The sequence below is a fragment of the Oncorhynchus mykiss genome, chromosome 10, assembly GCF_013265735.2.
Source record: "Oncorhynchus mykiss isolate Arlee chromosome 10, USDA_OmykA_1.1, whole genome shotgun sequence".
Lineage (NCBI taxonomy): Eukaryota > Metazoa > Chordata > Actinopteri > Salmoniformes > Salmonidae > Oncorhynchus > Oncorhynchus mykiss.
Genome location: NC_048574.1, coordinates 30,528,834 through 30,547,802, shown reverse-complemented (window position 1 = coordinate 30,547,802; position 18,969 = coordinate 30,528,834). Strand labels below are relative to the sequence as shown.

The following is an 18,969-nucleotide window of genomic DNA, read 5'->3' as shown; positions in this document are numbered from 1 at the left end:
AAGTTTCTCACATTAAAGTAATCGGCCGCTAGGAATGCCGCCTCTGGATGAGTGTTTTCCTGTTTGTTTTTGGCAGAATACAGCTCATTTTGTGCGGTTTTAGTTCCAACCTCGCTCTGTGGTGGTATGTAGACAGCTACAGAAAAAACGAATGAAAACTCTCTGGGTAAATAGTGAGGTCTGCAGCTTATCATAAGATTCTCCACCTCAGGCGATCAAAACTTTGAGACCTCCTTAGATATCGTGCACCAACTGTTGTTTACATAAATGCGTAGGACCCCGCCCCATGTCTTACCAGAGGCTGCTGTTCTGTCTTGCCGATAGTGTATAACCCGTCAGCTCTATGTTCTTAATGTCGTCGTTCGGCCACGACTCGGTGAAACATAAAATATTAGTTCTTAATGTTCCATTGGTAGGATATACGTGCTTTCCTCTGCTCCCACACCATGGACCCTGGACAAAAGTAGTACACTATATAGGGAATAGGGTCTCATTTGACACACCCTCGAGGTAATGATAATGAGCTGTCCCAGGCCACTTACAGGTCACTGATAATGAGTGTGACAGACGGTGACTAACTGTGTTGTTGTGCTGTTTGTTTCAGATGAGGAAACCTCAGGCCTGTATGGATTCCTCCATGTGATCGTCCACTCTGCCAAAGGCTTCAAAGAGTCAGCCAGTAAGTCTTTCTCTGTCATACTGGGCTTATACTGCATGTGTTCAGCATCTGCCCATCACCACCCGTGTGTGTGTGTGTGTGTGTATGATGATGATGATGGTTGGAGCATATAATTTACAACTTGTGTGGCATCCCAACAGAGAAAACTGAGATGACAGCGAGAAAGAGTGTAGGTGTCCCTCTGTCTGTCCCTTCATACTGGTTGTCTTCTTTCCCAACAATACATCAAATAGACCCCCAGCACAGTGGTAGAAGTCACCCTCTACCATTGAACCAGGGTCAGGCATTATTTCATCTCCCTAATGGTTATTAAGGATTTACAGTAACAGGATATCTATTATTATTTTTTGACTAACTTTTTATTCCGTTTTGGAATTTTCAAATTCAGAAGGGGGAGTTAAAGGTACAAAAACAAAGAAATGCATATGACAATAACACCGACCCATTCCACCGCCTGCGTTGTCCCGCCACACCCTGAATCAATTCCAGTCAAATGTATTTATATAGCCCTTTGTACATCAGTTGATATCTCAAAGTGCTGTACAGAAACCCAGCCTAAAACCCCAAACAGCAAGCAATGCAGGTGTAGAAGCACGGTGGCTAGGAAAAACTCCCTAGAAAGTCAAAAACCTAGGAAGAAACCAAGAGAGGAACCAGGCTATGAGGGGTGGCCAGTCCTCTTCTGGCTGTGCCGGGTGGAGATTATAACAGGACATGGCCAAGATGTTCAAATGTTCATAAATGACCAGCATGGTAAAATAATAATAATCACAGTAGTTGTCGAGGGTGCAGCAAGTCAGCACCTCAGGAGTAAATGTCAGTTGGCTTTTCATAGCCGATCATTAAGAGTATCTCTACCACTCCTGCTGTCTCTAGAGAGTTGAAAACAGGAGGTCTGGGACAGGTAGCACGTCCGGTGAACAGGTCAGGATTCCATAGCCGCAGGCAGAACAGTTGAAACTGGAGCAGCAGCACGGCCAGGTGGACTGGGGACAGCAAGGAGTCATCATGCCAGGTAGTCCTGAGGCATGGTCCTAGGGCTCTCAGGTCCTCTGAGAGAGAGAAAGAAAGAGAGAAAGAGAGAATTAGAGAGAGCATACTTAAATTCACACAGGACACCGGGTAAGACAGGAGAAGTACTCCAGATTTAACAAACTGGACCTAGCCCCCCGACACACAAACTACTTCAGCATAAATACTGAAGACAGAATGCCTCCCACCCCTTCCTATCCCACCCAGCAACTGAGGTTGCTTATCAGTCCTCCTCCCACCATCCATCCACAGAGTCTCCCCCAATCCCCCTTGCCCTCCCCCTCAATGACTAGATGCCCACCCACCACCCATTCCCAGTGGGCCTGAAAGCAAAGAAAGTCTAAATATACATAATTGGTTTGTATGTGTGGGGCTTTAGCTGAGATTGTTATTTACGGAGTCAATTATATTTGTTCAGAATTGTCCTTTGATTAGCACCATTGAAATGGATGTGCCTGCCTGATTGAGGGGACACGGTGAATAGTTGGAAGTTGGGGCCAAATTTATAGTAAAACATTTCCTTGGTGTTGAATACAGTCAAACTTAAATTGTGAACTGGGTTGGGTCGAGTCCTGAATGCTGATTGACTGACAGCCGTGGTATATCAGACCGTATACCACGGGTATGACAAAACATTTATTTTTACTGCTCTAATTACATTTATAATAGCAATAAGGCATCTCAGGGGTTTGTGATATATGGCCAATATACCACGGTTAAGGGCTGTATCCAGGCACTCCGCGTTGCGTTGTGCATAAGAACAGCCCTTAGCCGTGGTATACTGGACATATACCACACAGCCTCATGCCTTATTGCTTAAATGTATCATTTTTCAATATTCTCTTCCAGTTAAAGTGTGTTTCAGATTCAATTACATCTGTGGACAATACGTTTTGAATGGCTAGCTCAGAAAAGGAGCTTTCCAAAAGTTGTTTATGTATTATAGAGATCAGTAACAAGTTCAAATCTGTGGTTAGGTGCTTCTGCTACCTCAAGCTATTACCGATGTGTTACTGGGCTTCTTCTGATAAAAGGGAGAGAAATGGAGAGAAAGAACGAGATGGGGAGAGAGCGAGAGAAATGGAGATGAGGAAGAGGTGGAGAGAGAGAGACCAAGAGAGAATGAATTAGGGGGGGCTGGAGGTAGAGTGGTAGAGAGCGCACCACAGGGCCAGTCCCTGAGGAGCAGCTCTGGACCACAGTCACATTCCTGTGGCTGCTTTGATGCTAGGGGCTGTCAAAGACACAGCTACTCCATAAAGAAAGTTGACAGGAACAGAGTGGCCCCTACACAGCCACAGTCGGACCCTCAAGGGACACACACACATGGACTGTGAAGGCCAGGAGAAGCATTTTGTCTGTCTGTCTGTCTACACACCCTCTCCCTCTCTCTGCCCGGTGCATGTGTGATAGCCTTAGTATGAGTGATCAGGGTGATATGATGTCAGTGAGCTCTAGAGTTGCTCAGATATGTCTCTACCAGACAGCTGCCACTTCACTGAACACGCTCTACTGCCTGTTACAGAAGAAGCACCCATTCAAATATCACCACAAGAGGAAAAAAACAACCAACCTCTGCCTCAGTTTTACCATAACAGCCTGAACTGTACTTAATGAAAGCTTCAGAAATAGATTTTCTTGTGTAATGGATTGGAGAAAAATGGGAAAGCTGTCTCCACTGAAAGCCTGTTGGATCCTCTCAAGAGCAGAGAGGGACGTGGAAGTGGTTTGGTTTTACTTTTCCCTCTGTTTTCTCAGTGGACCAAACCATTATCATGCCCGTCTGATATGCGGGAGAGGAAGGAGTATTGATACCATGGCATTGTTCTGGTAGAGCCTGTCCTCTAATGTAAGATATGCTGTTTTAGTCTAAACACCCCTCCATGGGTATAGTGTCTCCTATGTCTATGTATCAGATAGTAGCTAGTCGTAGCTAGTAACGTCACCTACAGTGGGTCTGCAATTATTGGATCCCTTGATAAAGATAAGCAAAAAAAGTATAAAATAAATAATACAAGTATTGTATGCACATTTTTTGTTTATTTGATAATATTTTTTACTAATACAATTGCTCTCAAATAATACTTTTTTTAAACAAGTAATAAAAAAGATGGGGGTAAAAAATGTTGATTCCTGTTTTCAATACTCCAGCACCCTCCCATTGTGAGGATGAAACATTTTAGAAAATGGCTAAGTGTTATGAGACTGGACAACCCATTGGGAGGGATCTTAGACCATTCATCGGTACAGCATCTTTCCAGATCCAGATCTGTGCTTATAGACTGCCCTCTTCAATTCAAACCACAGGTTTTTAATGAGGTTCAAGTCCAGAGACTGAGGTGGCCAATGTTGATTTTGTCATCAATTAACCATTTTGATTTGTGTTTGGGGTTATTGTCTTGCTGGAAGATTCACTTGCGTCCAAGTTTCAGTCTCCTTGCAGAGGCAACCAGGTTTTTGGCAAAAATGTCCAAGTTCATGATGCTGTTGACCTTAACAAGGGTCCCAGAACCACTGGAAGCAAAATAACCCCATAACCTATTTCCCTCCCTCCCTTCCTGACACCTGGTTCAGCACTGGGACAAAATAACCCCATAACCTATTTCCCTCCCTCTCTTCCTGACACCTGGTTCAGCACAGGGACAAAATAACCCCATAACCTATTTCCCTCCCTCTCTTCCTGACACCTGGTTCAGCACAGGGACAAAATAACCCCATAACCTATTTCCCTCCCTCCCTTCCTGACACCTGGTTCAGCACAGGGACAAAATAACCCCATAACCTATTTCCCTCCCTCTCTTCCTGACACCTGGTTCAGCACAGGGACAAAATAACCCCATAACCTATTTCCCTCCCTCTATTCCTGACACCTGGTTCAGCACAGGGACAAAATAACCCCATAACCTATTTCCCTCCCTCTCTTCCTGACACCTGGTTCAGCACAGGGACAAAATAACCCCGTAACCTATTTCCCTCCCTCTCTTCCTGACACCTGGTTCAGCACAGGGACAAAATAACCCCATAACCTATTTCCCTCCCTCTCTTCCTGACACCTGGTTCAGCACAGGGACAAAATAACCCCATAACCTATTTCCCTCCCTCTCTTCCTGACACCTGGTTCAGCACAGGGACAAAATGACCCCATAACCTATTTCCCTCCCTCTCTTCCTGACACCTGGTTCAGCACAGGGACGAAAAACTGAGGAAATGCACTGAAGGGAAGTGTGATGGCGGACTGAAGAAGCAATATTCATTATCTCTAAAACTGACTAAATAGTAGCGCTACTGATCCATTTACTCACAAGCTGGATATTAACCCCCAAAAATGTACAAGGCTAGAGAAGTTTATTGATAAATATTATGAACGCAGTCGAGGTCAAAACATGTTGGAGTAATCAGGGAAAAAATGGAGAACCAAACTCCATGTAAGAACTACGAGATTCCTCGACGGACACCGATTTATGTTTTTCAACACCTGGTAAGGTAAGAGTGGAAACCGACCTGCTAAAATCAATAAATGGGGAGTATTGAACTTGTCAGTAAAGAAATGAAGGAGCCTTGAAATGAGTGGTGAAAAAGCTGTGACAATGGAGAAAGAAACAAACAAGCTAAAAGGGACAGTCAATACTATTGAAACGGACATTAAGTTAAGGAGTTAAGTTAAGGAGAATGCTTCTGAGAGAAGTCGTACTTGTAAGTCGTACTTGTAATACAGATTAGGTCCCAGGCGACAAAATCTGATACTTACTGGTATTAAAGAAAGTTAAGGTGAAGAGCCTGAAAGCGTGGTGAAAGAATTCCTCCTTAAAGCGCTACAGATCCCAGGCGATACTGTCGACAAACTCAGATTTTAACGTGTACACCATTTCAGAAGGAGAGGATAGCGATACATACGAGCTCCCAATGGTTTGCCAAATTAGCTTTTTTAAAAGATTGAAATAATAGTTAATAGCCTGGACAAAAGACTCGCTGGCACAAAAATAGGAATGAATGATCAGTTCCCGAAGGAAATTGCAGACCGGCGCAAAGTTCTGTACCCACACTTCAAGGTGAATAGACTTCAAGGAAAATGTGTACCTCTTGTAGTCTACAAACTGTATATTAATAACCAACTGTTCTGAGACACCACGACTACTCCATGGCTATTGTAAATAATACAAAGTTCCCATAGAGGAGTCAAATAATGGAACACCCAATATTATCCATGGTAGGGATTGTAATACAAATGTAAATACAACACTTGATAAAGAAATAAACTACAAATACACTATACCATTCAAAATTGGGAATGTTGTAATAATGTTGTAATAATTAGTACTCAACTTTCTACTTGTAGTATTTATAAATAGATAAAGCCAGCATTAGAAGAAAGGATCATTATTGAAATAATACATCTTCATTTATAAGGAACTGGAACACAAAGTACTGAAAAGCCTGAAGTTCGGTAGGAATCAACACGTTAGAGATAAAAACATAGATAACAGAGGACATCAAAAGCCTGAAGTTCGGTAGGAATCAACACGTTAGGGGTAAAAACACAGATAACAGAGGACATCAAAAGCCTGAAGTTCGGTAGGAATCAACACGGTAGAGATAAAAACATAGATAACCGAGGACATCAAAAGCCTGAAGTTCGGTAGGAATCAACACGGTAGAGATAAAAACATAGATAACCGAGGACATCAAAAGCCTGAAGTTCGGTAGGAATCAACACGGTAGAGATAAAAACATAGATAACCGAGGACATCAAAAGCCTGAAGTTAGGTAGGAATCAACACGGTAGAGATAAAAACATAGAGGACATCAAAAGCCTGAAGTTCGGTAGGAATCAACACGTTAGGGGTAAAAACACAGATAACAGAGGACATCAAAAGCCTGAAGTTCGGTAGGAATCAACACGTTAGAGATAAAAACACAGATAACAGAGGACATCAAAAGCCTGAAGTTAGGTAGGAATCAACACGTTAGGGGTAAAAACACAGATAACAGAGGACATCAAAAGCCTAAAGTTAGGTAGGAATCAACACGGTAGAGATAAAAACATAGATAACCGAGGACATCAAAAGCACAGTATGTGGGTGTATTGTGATGGAAGATAGGGTGTATTTTTGTGTTTGGAAAAGTCTGGTGCCTCTCGAGTGGCGCAGTGGTCTAAGTGCTTTAGGCGTCACTACAGACCTGGGTTCGATCCCAGGCTGTCTCACAGACAGCCGCGACCGGGAGACCCATGAGGTGGCGCACGATTGGCCCAGCGTCGTCCTGGTTAAGGTAGGGCCTGGTCGGTTGGGATGTCCTTGTCCCATCGCGCTCTAGCGACTCGCTGACATGGTCGCCAGTTGTACAGCGTTTCCTTCGACACATTGGTGCGACTGGCTTCCGGGGTAAGCGAGCAGTGTGTCAAGAAGCAGTGCGGCTTGGCAGGGTCGTGTTTCGGAGGACACATGGCTCTCGACCTTCGCCTCTCCCGAGTCCATACAGGAGTTGCAGCGATGGGACAAGACTGTACCTACTAATTGGATATCACGAAACTGGGGAGAAAAAGGGTAAGAAGTACAACAACAAAATACAAATATAGAGTGCCTTCAGAAAGTATTCAGACCCCTTGACTTTTTCCACATTGTGTTATGTGTTATGTGTTTTGTTATGCCTTATTCTAAAATGGATTAAATATATATATTCATTTATTATTTTTTCCCCCCTCATCAATCGACACACAATACCCCATAATGACAAAGAAAAAATAAAAGTTTTTAGAAAATTTTGCAAATGTATAGAAACACTATGGAAATATCATATTTCCGTAAGCATTCAGACCCTTTACTCAGTACTTTGTTGAAGCACCCTTGGCAGCGATTACAGCCTCGAGTCTTGACGCTACAAGCTTGGCACACCTGTATTTGGGGAGTTTCTCCGATTTCTCAAGCTCTGTCAGGTTGGATGGGGAGCATCGCTGCACAGCTATTTTCAGGTCTCTCCAGAGATGTTCGGGTTCAAGTCCGGGTTCTGGCTGGACCACTCAAGGACATGTTTTTGCTTTGTCATTTTGGAGTATAGTGTGTAGATTGAAAGTATTTATAATGAATAATGCTGTAACGTAACATTATGTGGAAAAAGTCAAGGGGTCTGAATACTTTCCAAATGCACTGTGTAATGGAATTTGTGGATATATGGAGGCTTAAATATTCTGACCTAAACTGCACTGTTGGTTAAGGGCTTGCAAGCATTTCACAGTAAGGTCTACACATGTTGTATCCGGCGCATGTGACAAGTAAAGTTTGATTTGATATACATGGCGGAGGCTCAATTAAGCTAGTTGTCTTGACAACTACCTTATGTCATTTTCTCTGGCACCAAAAGTTCAAAAAGTGTTGATCGGGGATAAAAAGGGGTCGGGCCATCAAATAATTGGCATATACATTACTCTTACAGAATTTACACGTGAGCAAGGATATTGGATGACATCTTGTTTTTAACCAGAACCGAAGAATGAATAACTGACTTTTTCAAACATAACATAGGTACAGCAGGTCCCCTTATTGTATGGGACACTTTTAAATGTGCCCTCAGAGGCCATGCAATTCAATACTCATCTATAAAAGAAAAGTTATTAAAATTAAAATAATCCATATTAAGGAAGGAAATGGAGGGACTAACAGTACAGTCAGATAGCAATAAAAACTGTACCATAGAGGCACAGAATAAGTTAGAGGAAAAACAAAAAGAAATGGAGGAACTTATTCCAGAAAGATCCAGTGTAATTTATTATAAAAAAATAAGTAAACTGGATGAAATATGGGGAAAAATTCACCAAATATTTTTTTAAATCATCTAAATAGAAATTCTACCAAAATAATTTACTGAAATTTGTTGCAAATTGAGTCACCCATGATTCATCAAACTATATTTATGAAAGAGGAAGCAAAGTACTTTAAGCATATGTTTTTGTTTGTCTCCTCCCCATCTCCACTAACCAAAGTTAATTGTTAGGATTGTTTCCTATTAATAATGTAAAATTAACATATGTACAGAAATACTCATGTGAAGGCCAAATTACATATGAGGAACTTATTGATGCAATTAAAGCCTTTAAGTCCAGGAAAACTCCAGGACTGGTTGGCCTACCAGTTTGAGATATACCAAACCTTTTTGGTGTACTCAGAGCTGACTTTAAAAACACTTTTGATAAAGTATGTCTGGAATTTATATATAAATGCCTGGAATATTTAAATTTTTGAGAATCTCTTATATAATGGGTTAAAGTTATGTATAGTAACCCTAGCTGTAAAATAGTAAATAATGGCTACTTCTCAAAGCTTTAAACTGTCAAAAGGAGTAAAACAAGGTTGTCCATTATCGAGATATCTATTTATTATGGCCATCGAAATGTTAGCTATTAAATTCAGATCCAACAATAATATCAAGGGCCTAGAAATCCGAGACTTAAAAACAAAGGTGTCAATGTACGCTGATTCATGTTTTCTTTTTAATCCACAATTTGGATCCACAGCCTCATAGATGATCTAGATACTTTTTCTAACCCCTGGATTACAACCAATGAATGACTTGTACTATATGTATTGGATCACACATTTTATTTACGTGTAGTTAACCAATGAAATGGTCTGATGGTGAAGTGGACATACTCGGTATTCATTTTCTGAAAGAAAGAAATGATCTCATTACAATACATTTTAATAAAAAAGTTAGCAAAATGGATAAGATCTTGCTACTGTGGAAAGGAAAATAACTGTCTATTTGTGGAAAAATCACCCTCATGAACTCTTTAGTCATATCACAGTTTACCTGTTTGCCTATTGCCTTGCCTGCACCTAACAACTTGTTTTTTTTTAAATGATATGATCAAAAATGATTCCATTTTATTTGGAACGGCAAGCGAGACAAAATTATACTGGCCTATTTATATAACGAATATGAATTCAGAGGGCAGAAATGATTAAATATTAAAGCATTACACCTCTCACTAAAGGATTGTCATTCAAAAGTTATACTTAAATTCGCGCTGGTTCTCTAGCAGATTAGTAATAATGTCTCATCCCATGTTCAAGAACGGCCTTTATTCAGATCACAGCCTCTCATTTTCAGTTATTTGAAAATGAAATAATCTCCAAAATATTGCTATTTTGAAAACAAGCCATAGAAAGTTGGTTGCAATTTCAGTTTAAACCACCAGAAAATATAGAATAAATATTACAAAAATATTACGGTTAAACACAAATACAATAATAAAAAAATATATATATATATATATTAAAACATTTTTGTTTGTAAATTATATCATAAATAAGACTGGTGGAGTTATGCCACACATGCAGTTAACAAAAAATATGGAAATGTCTGCTTAACCCAAGATTACAACCAACTAATTGCAATTTTACTGCAAAAATGGAAGAGGAAAGTAGAAGGGGGAAAAGTAAGGAACTTGACTGTCGGCCCTGCATTAAAGACCAAAATTGGCTAAAGAGAATTGTGATAAATGAAAAAGTATACCAGTTTCATTATAGGACCAAAACATTGACAGCTGTGCCATATAGATTGCAAAATAGGAAAAAATTGGGAAGTTTCTCCCATTTTTCTCTGCAGATGGTTTATGAACTGAAACACAAAACAGCGATTGATTCAAAACGTAGAATTTTTCAATGTAAATGATTATACAACATTCTTGCAACCAATATAATGTTATATACAGTACCAGTCAAACGTTTAGTGTATTGGGATTGGTGTACTTGGCCAAAGAGCTCTATTTTCATGCCATCTAACCATAGCATCGCCTGAAGTTTGCTAAATCACATTGGCACTTGGGTTGGAACCTGTGATATGGTCGAAAATATTATGTTGGTTGACTTGTAATAAAGTAAGTACTGGTACAAACGTGTTTGTCTGTGTATGATGCCATTTGGATGCCGTCTTATAGAGAGGTCTTAATTTGTTAGGAAATCCCCTGATTCTTTAGAAAAGGCTCGTTATGGAGACTGGAGACCATCTGTCATTTAATGTTTAGTTTTATTGTCGGCTTCCCTGGTCTCTGTCCTCACATTTTGTATTGCTCTGATTCTGCCTTTAGGGCATATTGTTTGTGTACAAGTCATCTGTCACCCATTTTGTCCCTTGCATAAGAGTGTGTGCCTGTGTGTTGGTATGATTGTGTGTATGTATAATAATACAGTAGCCCATAGCACACTACAACATATGGCTCCTACATTCATTACAATATGATTAAGGCACACAGTTCTGGAGTATGTACAAACATGTCCTATTAAAATGGTCTTATCACTGTTGCCACACACAGTTTCATCCAATAGGAAGCAGAGTTCAATTTCATCTCAGGGCAACATTTCAGAAGTGGGTCAGTGGAAGATTCTAGAAGTCTACTTGTTCGCCCCAAAAATACGATACAAAAATGAGGGGAAACATTGACCTAGAATAAAGGTGTCATCTTCTACACCACTGAGCATTATAATAACACATCTATAAGATGGATATGTGGTGGTTTCATTCAGCATTATAATATACACAACACAGTAAAATATACAGTAAAATACCATATTGGAGATTTGAACTAGTACTGTAATGCTTCATGTTATCCAGCCCTCTGCTTTTCTGTTTTTCCTTTACTCCTTTTATTAGTGTCATCATTCTGGAGCCAATGAGAAATAATCTGATTACAGTTTCCTTCTTCATAATGTTCCTTTTGAGTTCCGATTTCTTCCAATATGTTCTAAATAAAGCGGTAGATTGTTCATGTTACAATAAGGATCTGTGTTTGGGAGGTGGTTGGAAAACACAGAGGGGAAGGGACTCCCACACTATAAAGCAGCCTTCTCCCCCCTCCGTCTCTACGTCTTGTTGTTCTTCTACATTGTTCTTCTACAGTCTACATATACTGATTGCTTTAAGTCAGGGGTGGGCAACTAGATTCAGCCTGCCGGCCGATATAGTTGATCAGGGGGCTGGAGAATAATATAATAATTGGTACATTGAAAATGTACTACAACTAAGCCCAAAAAGAGATTGACTTTAAAAATAACAATAATTTCATACCTTGAGACACATTGAGTCTTTTTTTACTTTTTTTTGTGGGAATACTTAAATTAAACATATTTTTGCTGAATTCCTTGTGATTCTTCAGCTCATCCAAAATGTAAATGCTAAAAAAAAATAAGACAACCTCTACTTTAAGTCTTCAGCGTGACTGTTTGAGTCTCTGTTTCCCTGCCCACTGTTTCACCTACCACTTAACACACAGCTACAGGCTAGGATTAGGAAAGAGGACACACAAAAAGGGAGGGGGTCAACTTCCAGGTCATCTGGACAGAGTCAGGACAGTATCCATTAACCCCGATAGACAGTATGTGTGTGTGACCTCGCTCAGACCCCTCACTGACAACCAGATTTAACCCTTTATACAACAGCAGGAAGAGGTCTGCCAATGAAATGACAGCCCTCAGGGCTTATTCAACCAATCACTTTCAGTCGCCAGCTCTCTTTCACTTCCTCATGTCCCATTTCTGAATTCTCCTCTGGCAACACTACTAGCTAGGACAAATGAAAACGAGGCTAAATATGTTCCCTCTGGCCCTGTTTTTTAGTGCAAGATTTCAGGCATATAAACCTATTTCAGATATGGAGGAAAAATAAACTTCTCGATAAATCTGAGTGGTCCAGGAGTATGAATGTTTCCTTGAGTGGTTTTTGGTTTACACACCGTCTGAACAGAGTTTGCCGGTGTGTAAATCTGACACATTGGGGAGTTGTGCTTCCGAAATGGTTCTTCTCTTAACAGAGCCAAATGCTATTTCTGTGGTCATTAACAGTGATAAACTACCTTGTTCTAACTCTCTATGAACTCACTTCAATGGCGGAGCACACTAGGCCTATGTCCAAAAATGTGGTCTTAACTGTAACATTTTCTGCGTACCAAATGCACCCTATTCACAATAGTGCACTACTTTTGACCAGAGCTTTTTGACCAGGGTCCATAAGTCTCAAAAGTAGTGCACTGTGGGAAGGTAGTCTTTGACTTACTAAATTATATTGACAGTAGTTAGTGTCAGAGATGATCGTGGTACTGTGACAGGGCCCCTTCCTCTCACTTTGTTAAATCAACCATGTGGCGAATGTTGTATAATTATTAAAACGTGACTCCATTTTGAAAACACCCCAGATGGTCAGTTTGCCCACCTGTAAGGTTGACCATGTGGTTGGGTTGGAACAGTGAGGAGGCAGACGAGGAAGATGTGTTTTTTTCTTTCCCAGACAGCAGCTTTTTATTAGCAAACGTGAAGATAATAAGCTGGTGACTGTACAATTATTTACAAAAACAAATAAACAGGACGATGAATAAAAAGTAGGCCTAATCAACTCAAAAGAAATGCCAGGCTTCAATCATTCCTGTACCCGGCAGTATGCCAATCTTACCCTGCCTGTCTTAGTCTGTACTCACACAGAAATGACAGGGTTTAATTATCAATACCGATCATGCATCTGACCAATGGGAAGAAGCCCTTTCACATCCTGTTCAATTAACATTCAACAGCGTGAATTAGTGTCTAAACATCTTCACACACACATCAATAACAGTGCAACCATGTTTTTATCAAAAATACAATCTGGGATATGAACAGGTATGTCCACCCGGGATAAGAAACTATTCCCTTACACTGAATAAACCTTTCTTGAAAACCTTTCTTAAAGCTTTCTGGAACGCTTCCCGTTGTCCGTCAGTTCTCTGACCAGGATATTAACAGATAACCTCTATAATCAATGAGGAAATACCAGGTAATCATTTACAAAAAGGACATTATACCATTAATAAATATGTGCTTATCATAAACCATTTAACTGTTTGCAGTGTCTGATTATTGATATAAGGCCTGTTTTTATATTGTGACAAGAGATCATAGGACTATGGTCACACTCCCCATACTAAATGATTCCTTGTGAGTGATGATTACATCAGAGGTTCAGTGTGCTGGAAAACGAGCAGGAATTAAATGGATCCTGGATTAAATTATCCTGCCACACCTCAACTGGGTACTATCCCCCTCCTAATATCTACCTTATCCAAGACAGAAGAATATGCCAGTCCACTCTCTTGTTTGGATCCCTGTGCTGTTCTTGTTCTGTGACAGAAGACTGACGGTCATCCATACCTCAACTGGTATGATACCCTAACCCAGAGATGAATATAGGTATATGAGCCAGACCCAGACAGACATGGGTCATGCCATTGTTTTCATGTTGCTAAGTCATGTGTGACTGTGCTACAGTGTAAATAGTGTCACTAGTTCTGTGCCTGGGTGATGTGACTGTGTGTGTAGCTGTGGTGACTCCCAGGGTCAGGGGCATAGTAGGTAGCCATCCATCATGCTGTCAGAGAGCAGTGGAGACCCCAGGGACCCCAGCAGGGATGACGAGAGAGGCCTCTGGCTCGGTCTCTTAAACCAGTGCTGGGGAGATATTGTAATGGTGTGCTGTGCCCAGTCATGTCTGTGTTCCGTGTTCATTCTGTCAGTAATGCAGGCCTCTACCATTCGGTGGTAAGGGGTTGAGAAACACATTTTCAGTGGATTGACCATTCATATAGAAATGGTCTAACTCTACACAGTTGTGGTACAATTCTGAAAATTAGGACCGGAACAATATCAGTGTCGTGATACTCATTTAGTATTGTGGCATGGAAACAAACATGAAGCGATTGAACTTCTTTAGGAAAACAGCCCAAATGTTGGAAACAAACATGATTATGTTGTCATCCAGAGTCACATTAATTGATTTTACAAGCTGAAGCACATCATATTTTACATACAGCAGGTTTTTAAAGGACCAAAGAGTTTGGTCTGCTTCGTATTTTAGCCATGGAACAAAATCTAACGATACTGCTATCATCCTGGCACTAAGGAAAATGTTTATCCATTTACTGTTGATATTGATATTATTGTGTTATAATTGCTGATTATTTTAGATCCACAGACTCACTGTGATGTCTAACTCCTCTGTGTCCTGTTCAGATCTGTACTGTACCCTGTGTCTATGTCCTGTTCAGATCTGTACTGTTCTCTGTGTCCTGTTCAGATCTGTACTGTACCCTGTGTCTCTGTCCTGTTCAGATCTGTACTGTGCCCTGTGTCTCTGTGTCCTGTTCAGATCTGTACTGTTCTCTGTGTCCTGTTCAGATCTGTACTGTACCCTGTGTCTCTGTCCTGTTCAGATCTGTACTGTACTCTGTGTCTCTGTGTCCTGTTCAGATCTGTACTGTACCCTGTGTCTCTGTCCTGTTCAGATCTGTACTGTACCCTGTGTCTCTGTCCTGTTCAGATCTGTACTGTATCCTGTGTCTCTGTGTCCTGTTCAGATCTGTACTGTACCCTGTGTCTCTGTGTCCTGTTCTGATCTGTACTCTACCCTGTGTCTCTGTCCTGTTCAGATCTGTACTGTACCCTGTGTCTCTGTCCTGTTTCAGATCTGTACTGTACCCTGTGTCTCTGTCCTGTTCAGATCTGTACTGTACTCTGTGTCTCTGTGTCCTGTTCAGATCTGTACTGTACTCTGTGTCTCTGTGTCCTGTTCAGATATGTACTGTACTCTGTGTCTCTGTGTCCTGTTCAGCTCTGTACTGTACTCTGTGTCTCTGTGTCCTGTTCAGATCTGTACTGTACCCTGTGTCTCTGTCCTGTTTCAGATCTGTACTGTACTCTGTCTCTGTGTCCTGTTCAGATCTGTACTGTACCCTGTGTCTCTGTGTCCTGTTCAGATCTGTACTGTACCCTGTGTCTCTGTCCTGTTCAGATCTGTACTGTACCCTGTGTCTCTGTGTCCTGTTCAGATCTGTACTGTTCTCTGTGTCCTGTTCAGATCTGTACTGTACCCTGTGTCTCTGTCCTGTTCAGATCTGTACTGTACTCTGTGTCTCTGTGTCCTGTTCAGATCTGTACTGTACCCTGTGTCTCTGTCCTGTTCAGATCTGTACTGTACCCTGTGTCTATGTCCTGTTCATATCTGTACTGTACCCTGTCTATGTCCTGTTCAGATCTGTACTGTACCCTGTGTCTCTATGTCCTGTTCAGATCTGTACTGTTCTCTGTGTCCTGTTCAGATCTGTACTGTACTCTGTGTCTCTGTGTCCTGTTCAGATCTGTACTGTACCCTGTGTCTCTGTCCTGTTCAGATCTGTACTGTACCCTGTGTCTCTGTGTCCTGTTCAGATCTGTACTGTACCCTGTGTCTCTGTCCTGTTCAGATCTGTACTGTACCCTGTGTCTCTGTCCTGTTCAGATCTGTACTGTACTCTGTGTCTCTGTGTCCTGTTCAGATCTGTACTGTACCCTGTGTCTCTGTCCTGTTCAGATCTGTACTGTACCCTGTGTCTCTGTGTCCTGTTCAGATCTGTACTGTACCCTGTGTCTCTGTGTCCTGTTCAGATCTGTACTGTACCCTGTGTCTCTGTCCTGTTTCAGATCTGTACTGTACCCTGTGTCTCTGTCCTGTTCAGATCTGTACTGTACTCTGTGTCTCTGTGTCCTGTTCAGATCTGTACTGTACTCTGTGTCTCTGTGTCCTGTTCAGATCTGTACTGTACTCTGTGTCTCTGTGTCCTGTTCAGATCTGTACTGTACTCTGTGTCTCTGTGTCCTGTTCAGATCTGTACTGTACCCTGTGTCTCTGTCCTGTTTCAGATCTGTACTGTACTCTGTCTCTGTGTCCTGTTCAGATCTGTACTGTACCCTGTGTCTCTGTGTCCTGTTCAGATCTGTACTGTACCCTGTGTCTCTGTCCTGTTCAGATCTGTACTGTACCCTGTGTCTCTGTGTCCTGTTCAGATCTGTACTGTTCTCTGTGTCCTGTTCAGATCTGTACTGTACCCTGTGTCTCTGTCCTGTTCAGATCTGTACTGTACTCTGTGTCTCTGTGTCCTGTTCAAATCTGTACTGTACCCTGTGTCTCTGTCCTGTTCAGATCTGTACTGTACCCTGTGTCTATGTCCTGTTCATATCTGTACTGTACCCTGTCTATGTCCTGTTCAGATCTGTACTGTACCCTGTGTCTCTATGTCCTGTTCAGATCTGTACTGTTCTCTGTGTCCTGTTCAGATCTGTACTGTACCCTGTGTCTCTGTCCTGTTCAGATCTGTACTGTACTCTGTGTCTCTGTGTCCTGTTCAGATCTGTACTGTACCCTGTGTCTCTGTCCTGTTCAGATCTGTACTGTACCCTGTGTCTCTGTGTCCTGTTCAGATCTGTACTGTACCCTGTGTCTCTGTCCTGTTCAGATCTGTACTGTACCCTGTGTCTCTGTCCTGTTCAGATCTGTACTGTACTCTGTGTCTCTGTGTCCTGTTCAGATCTGTACTGTACCCTGTGTCTCTGTCCTGTTCAGATCTGTACTGTACCCTGTGTCTCTGTGTCCTGTTCAGATCTGTACTGTACCCTGTGTCTCTGTGTCCTGTTCAGATCTGTACTGTACCCTGTGTCTGTGTCCTGTTCAGATCTGTACTGTACTCTGTGTCTCTGTCCTGTTCAGATCTGTACTGTACCCTGTCTCTATGTCCTGTTCAGATCTGTACTGTACCCTGTGTCTCTGTGTCCTGTTCAGATCTGCACTGTACCCTGTGTCTCTGTCCTGTTCAGATCTGTACTGTACCCTAGAGGTGGACTCTTATGGCTACTTTGTCAGCAAGGCCAAGACCCGCGTCTTCAGAGACACCACGGAACCACAGTGGAACGAGGTGAGAGACCAACACCACACAGAGCTCCAATATTCAGATCATATTACTGTCAGTTATGTTGTCAAGAGGACATTTTACTCATATTCACTCCAATTCCAGTACTCCATCATACAGAATCTGGTCAATAGGACATTGAAGCCTGTCCTGACTGTACATTGTCCAATAGGAGTTTGAAATTGAGCTGGAGGGTTCTCAGTGCCTGCGGATCCTGTGCTACGAGAAATGTTACGACAAGACCAAGCTCAACAAAGATGACAATGAGATCGTGGACATCATCATGGGCAAGGGCCAGGTGCAGGTAAGGAGATAGTGGGGGAAAAAACTCACATCATGAAACCAAACTCACTGTATGCTCACTGTATGCTTATTCCATACGCATGTATGGGCTTGGCAGAAACATAGTGTACCACAAGCTCCTATGTACATCAGTAGACTATGGAGATATACATTCAGCTCAGACTCTTCTCCGTCGTGTGACTCACAATTGTTGTTGTCTGGCCTCTTGTGTACAATAGATGAGTTTCGTGATGGTGGGTTGCCATTGACGTGTATGTGTGTGTGTGCGCTAGGGGTTTTCCTCCTTGTGTGAAAAGACCCTATAAAACCGTCTCACTCAGAATGTCCTGTGACTGTAACATGTTTGGGTTGTGTATTACAGTCTGTGGTTAGGTTGTTGTTCCCCCCTCATATAGTAGCAGGCCTCTACGCTGACCTTTTTAACAAGGAGCACGTGTGTGTCTAAGTTGAAACATGTAGGAGCACACAAAGGAATTTAGGAGCACAATGAAAAATATTTGAGGCCTTAAAGCTAGAATCCTTACATTTTCTAGCCATACTGGTGCTTCTAAATGTACATTTCTAGTCGCACAGCTAAATATTTAGGCACATATGCAAATAAAATGTTCGCACTGTTTGAGCCCTGGGTAGTCTCAGGAACCAGGCCCCTGGTATAGAGGAGTAGTCAGAAGTAGAAATACTGAGGGACATGTACATTATTCAGGAACCAGGCCCCTGGTATAGAGGAGTAGTCAGAAGTAGAAATACTGAGGGACATGTACATTATTCAGGAACCAGGCCCCTGGTATAGAGGAGTAGTCAGAAGTAGAAATACTGAGGGACATGTACATTATTCAGGAACCAGGCCCCTGGTATAGAGGAGTAGTCAGAAGTAGAAATACTGAGGGACATGTACATTATTCAGGAACCAGGCCCCTGGTATAGAGGAGTAGTCAGAAGTAGAAATACTGAGGGACATGTACATTATTCAGGAACCAGGCCCCTGGTATAGAGGAGTAGTCAGAAGTAGAAATACTGAGGGACATGTACATTATTCAGGAACCAGGCCCCTGGTATAGAGGAGTAGTCAGAAGTAGAAATACTGAGGGACATGTACATTATTCAGGAACCAGGCCCCTGGTATAGAGGAGTAGTCAGAAGTAGAAATACTGAGGGACATGTACATTATTCAGGAACCAGGCCCCTGGTATAGAGGAGTAGTCAGAAGTAGAAATACTGA

The 18,969-nt window shown here is 41.8% G+C and overlaps 1 protein-coding gene across 6 annotated transcripts in view; it reads left to right on the top strand.

The window, feature by feature from the left end:
* The window catches only part of LOC110533635 (active breakpoint cluster region-related protein), a 248,837-nt gene that overhangs the window by 164,833 nt on the left and 65,035 nt on the right, over window positions 1-18,969 (top strand). For 5 of the 6 annotated variants that reach the window (XR_005053617.1, XM_036990050.1, XM_036990049.1 and 2 more), the window contains 3 exons: window positions 605-679; window positions 17,356-17,453; window positions 17,620-17,751. Coding sequence is in view for 5 of the 6 variants with exons in the window: in XM_036990050.1 (XP_036845945.1) it covers window positions 605-679; window positions 17,356-17,453; window positions 17,620-17,751 (305 nt within the window). In the remaining variant the exon portion in view is untranslated. The remainder of the gene's footprint in view (window positions 1-604; window positions 680-17,355; window positions 17,454-17,619; window positions 17,752-18,969) is intronic. The other variant, XM_036990052.1, reaches the window with a different exon arrangement.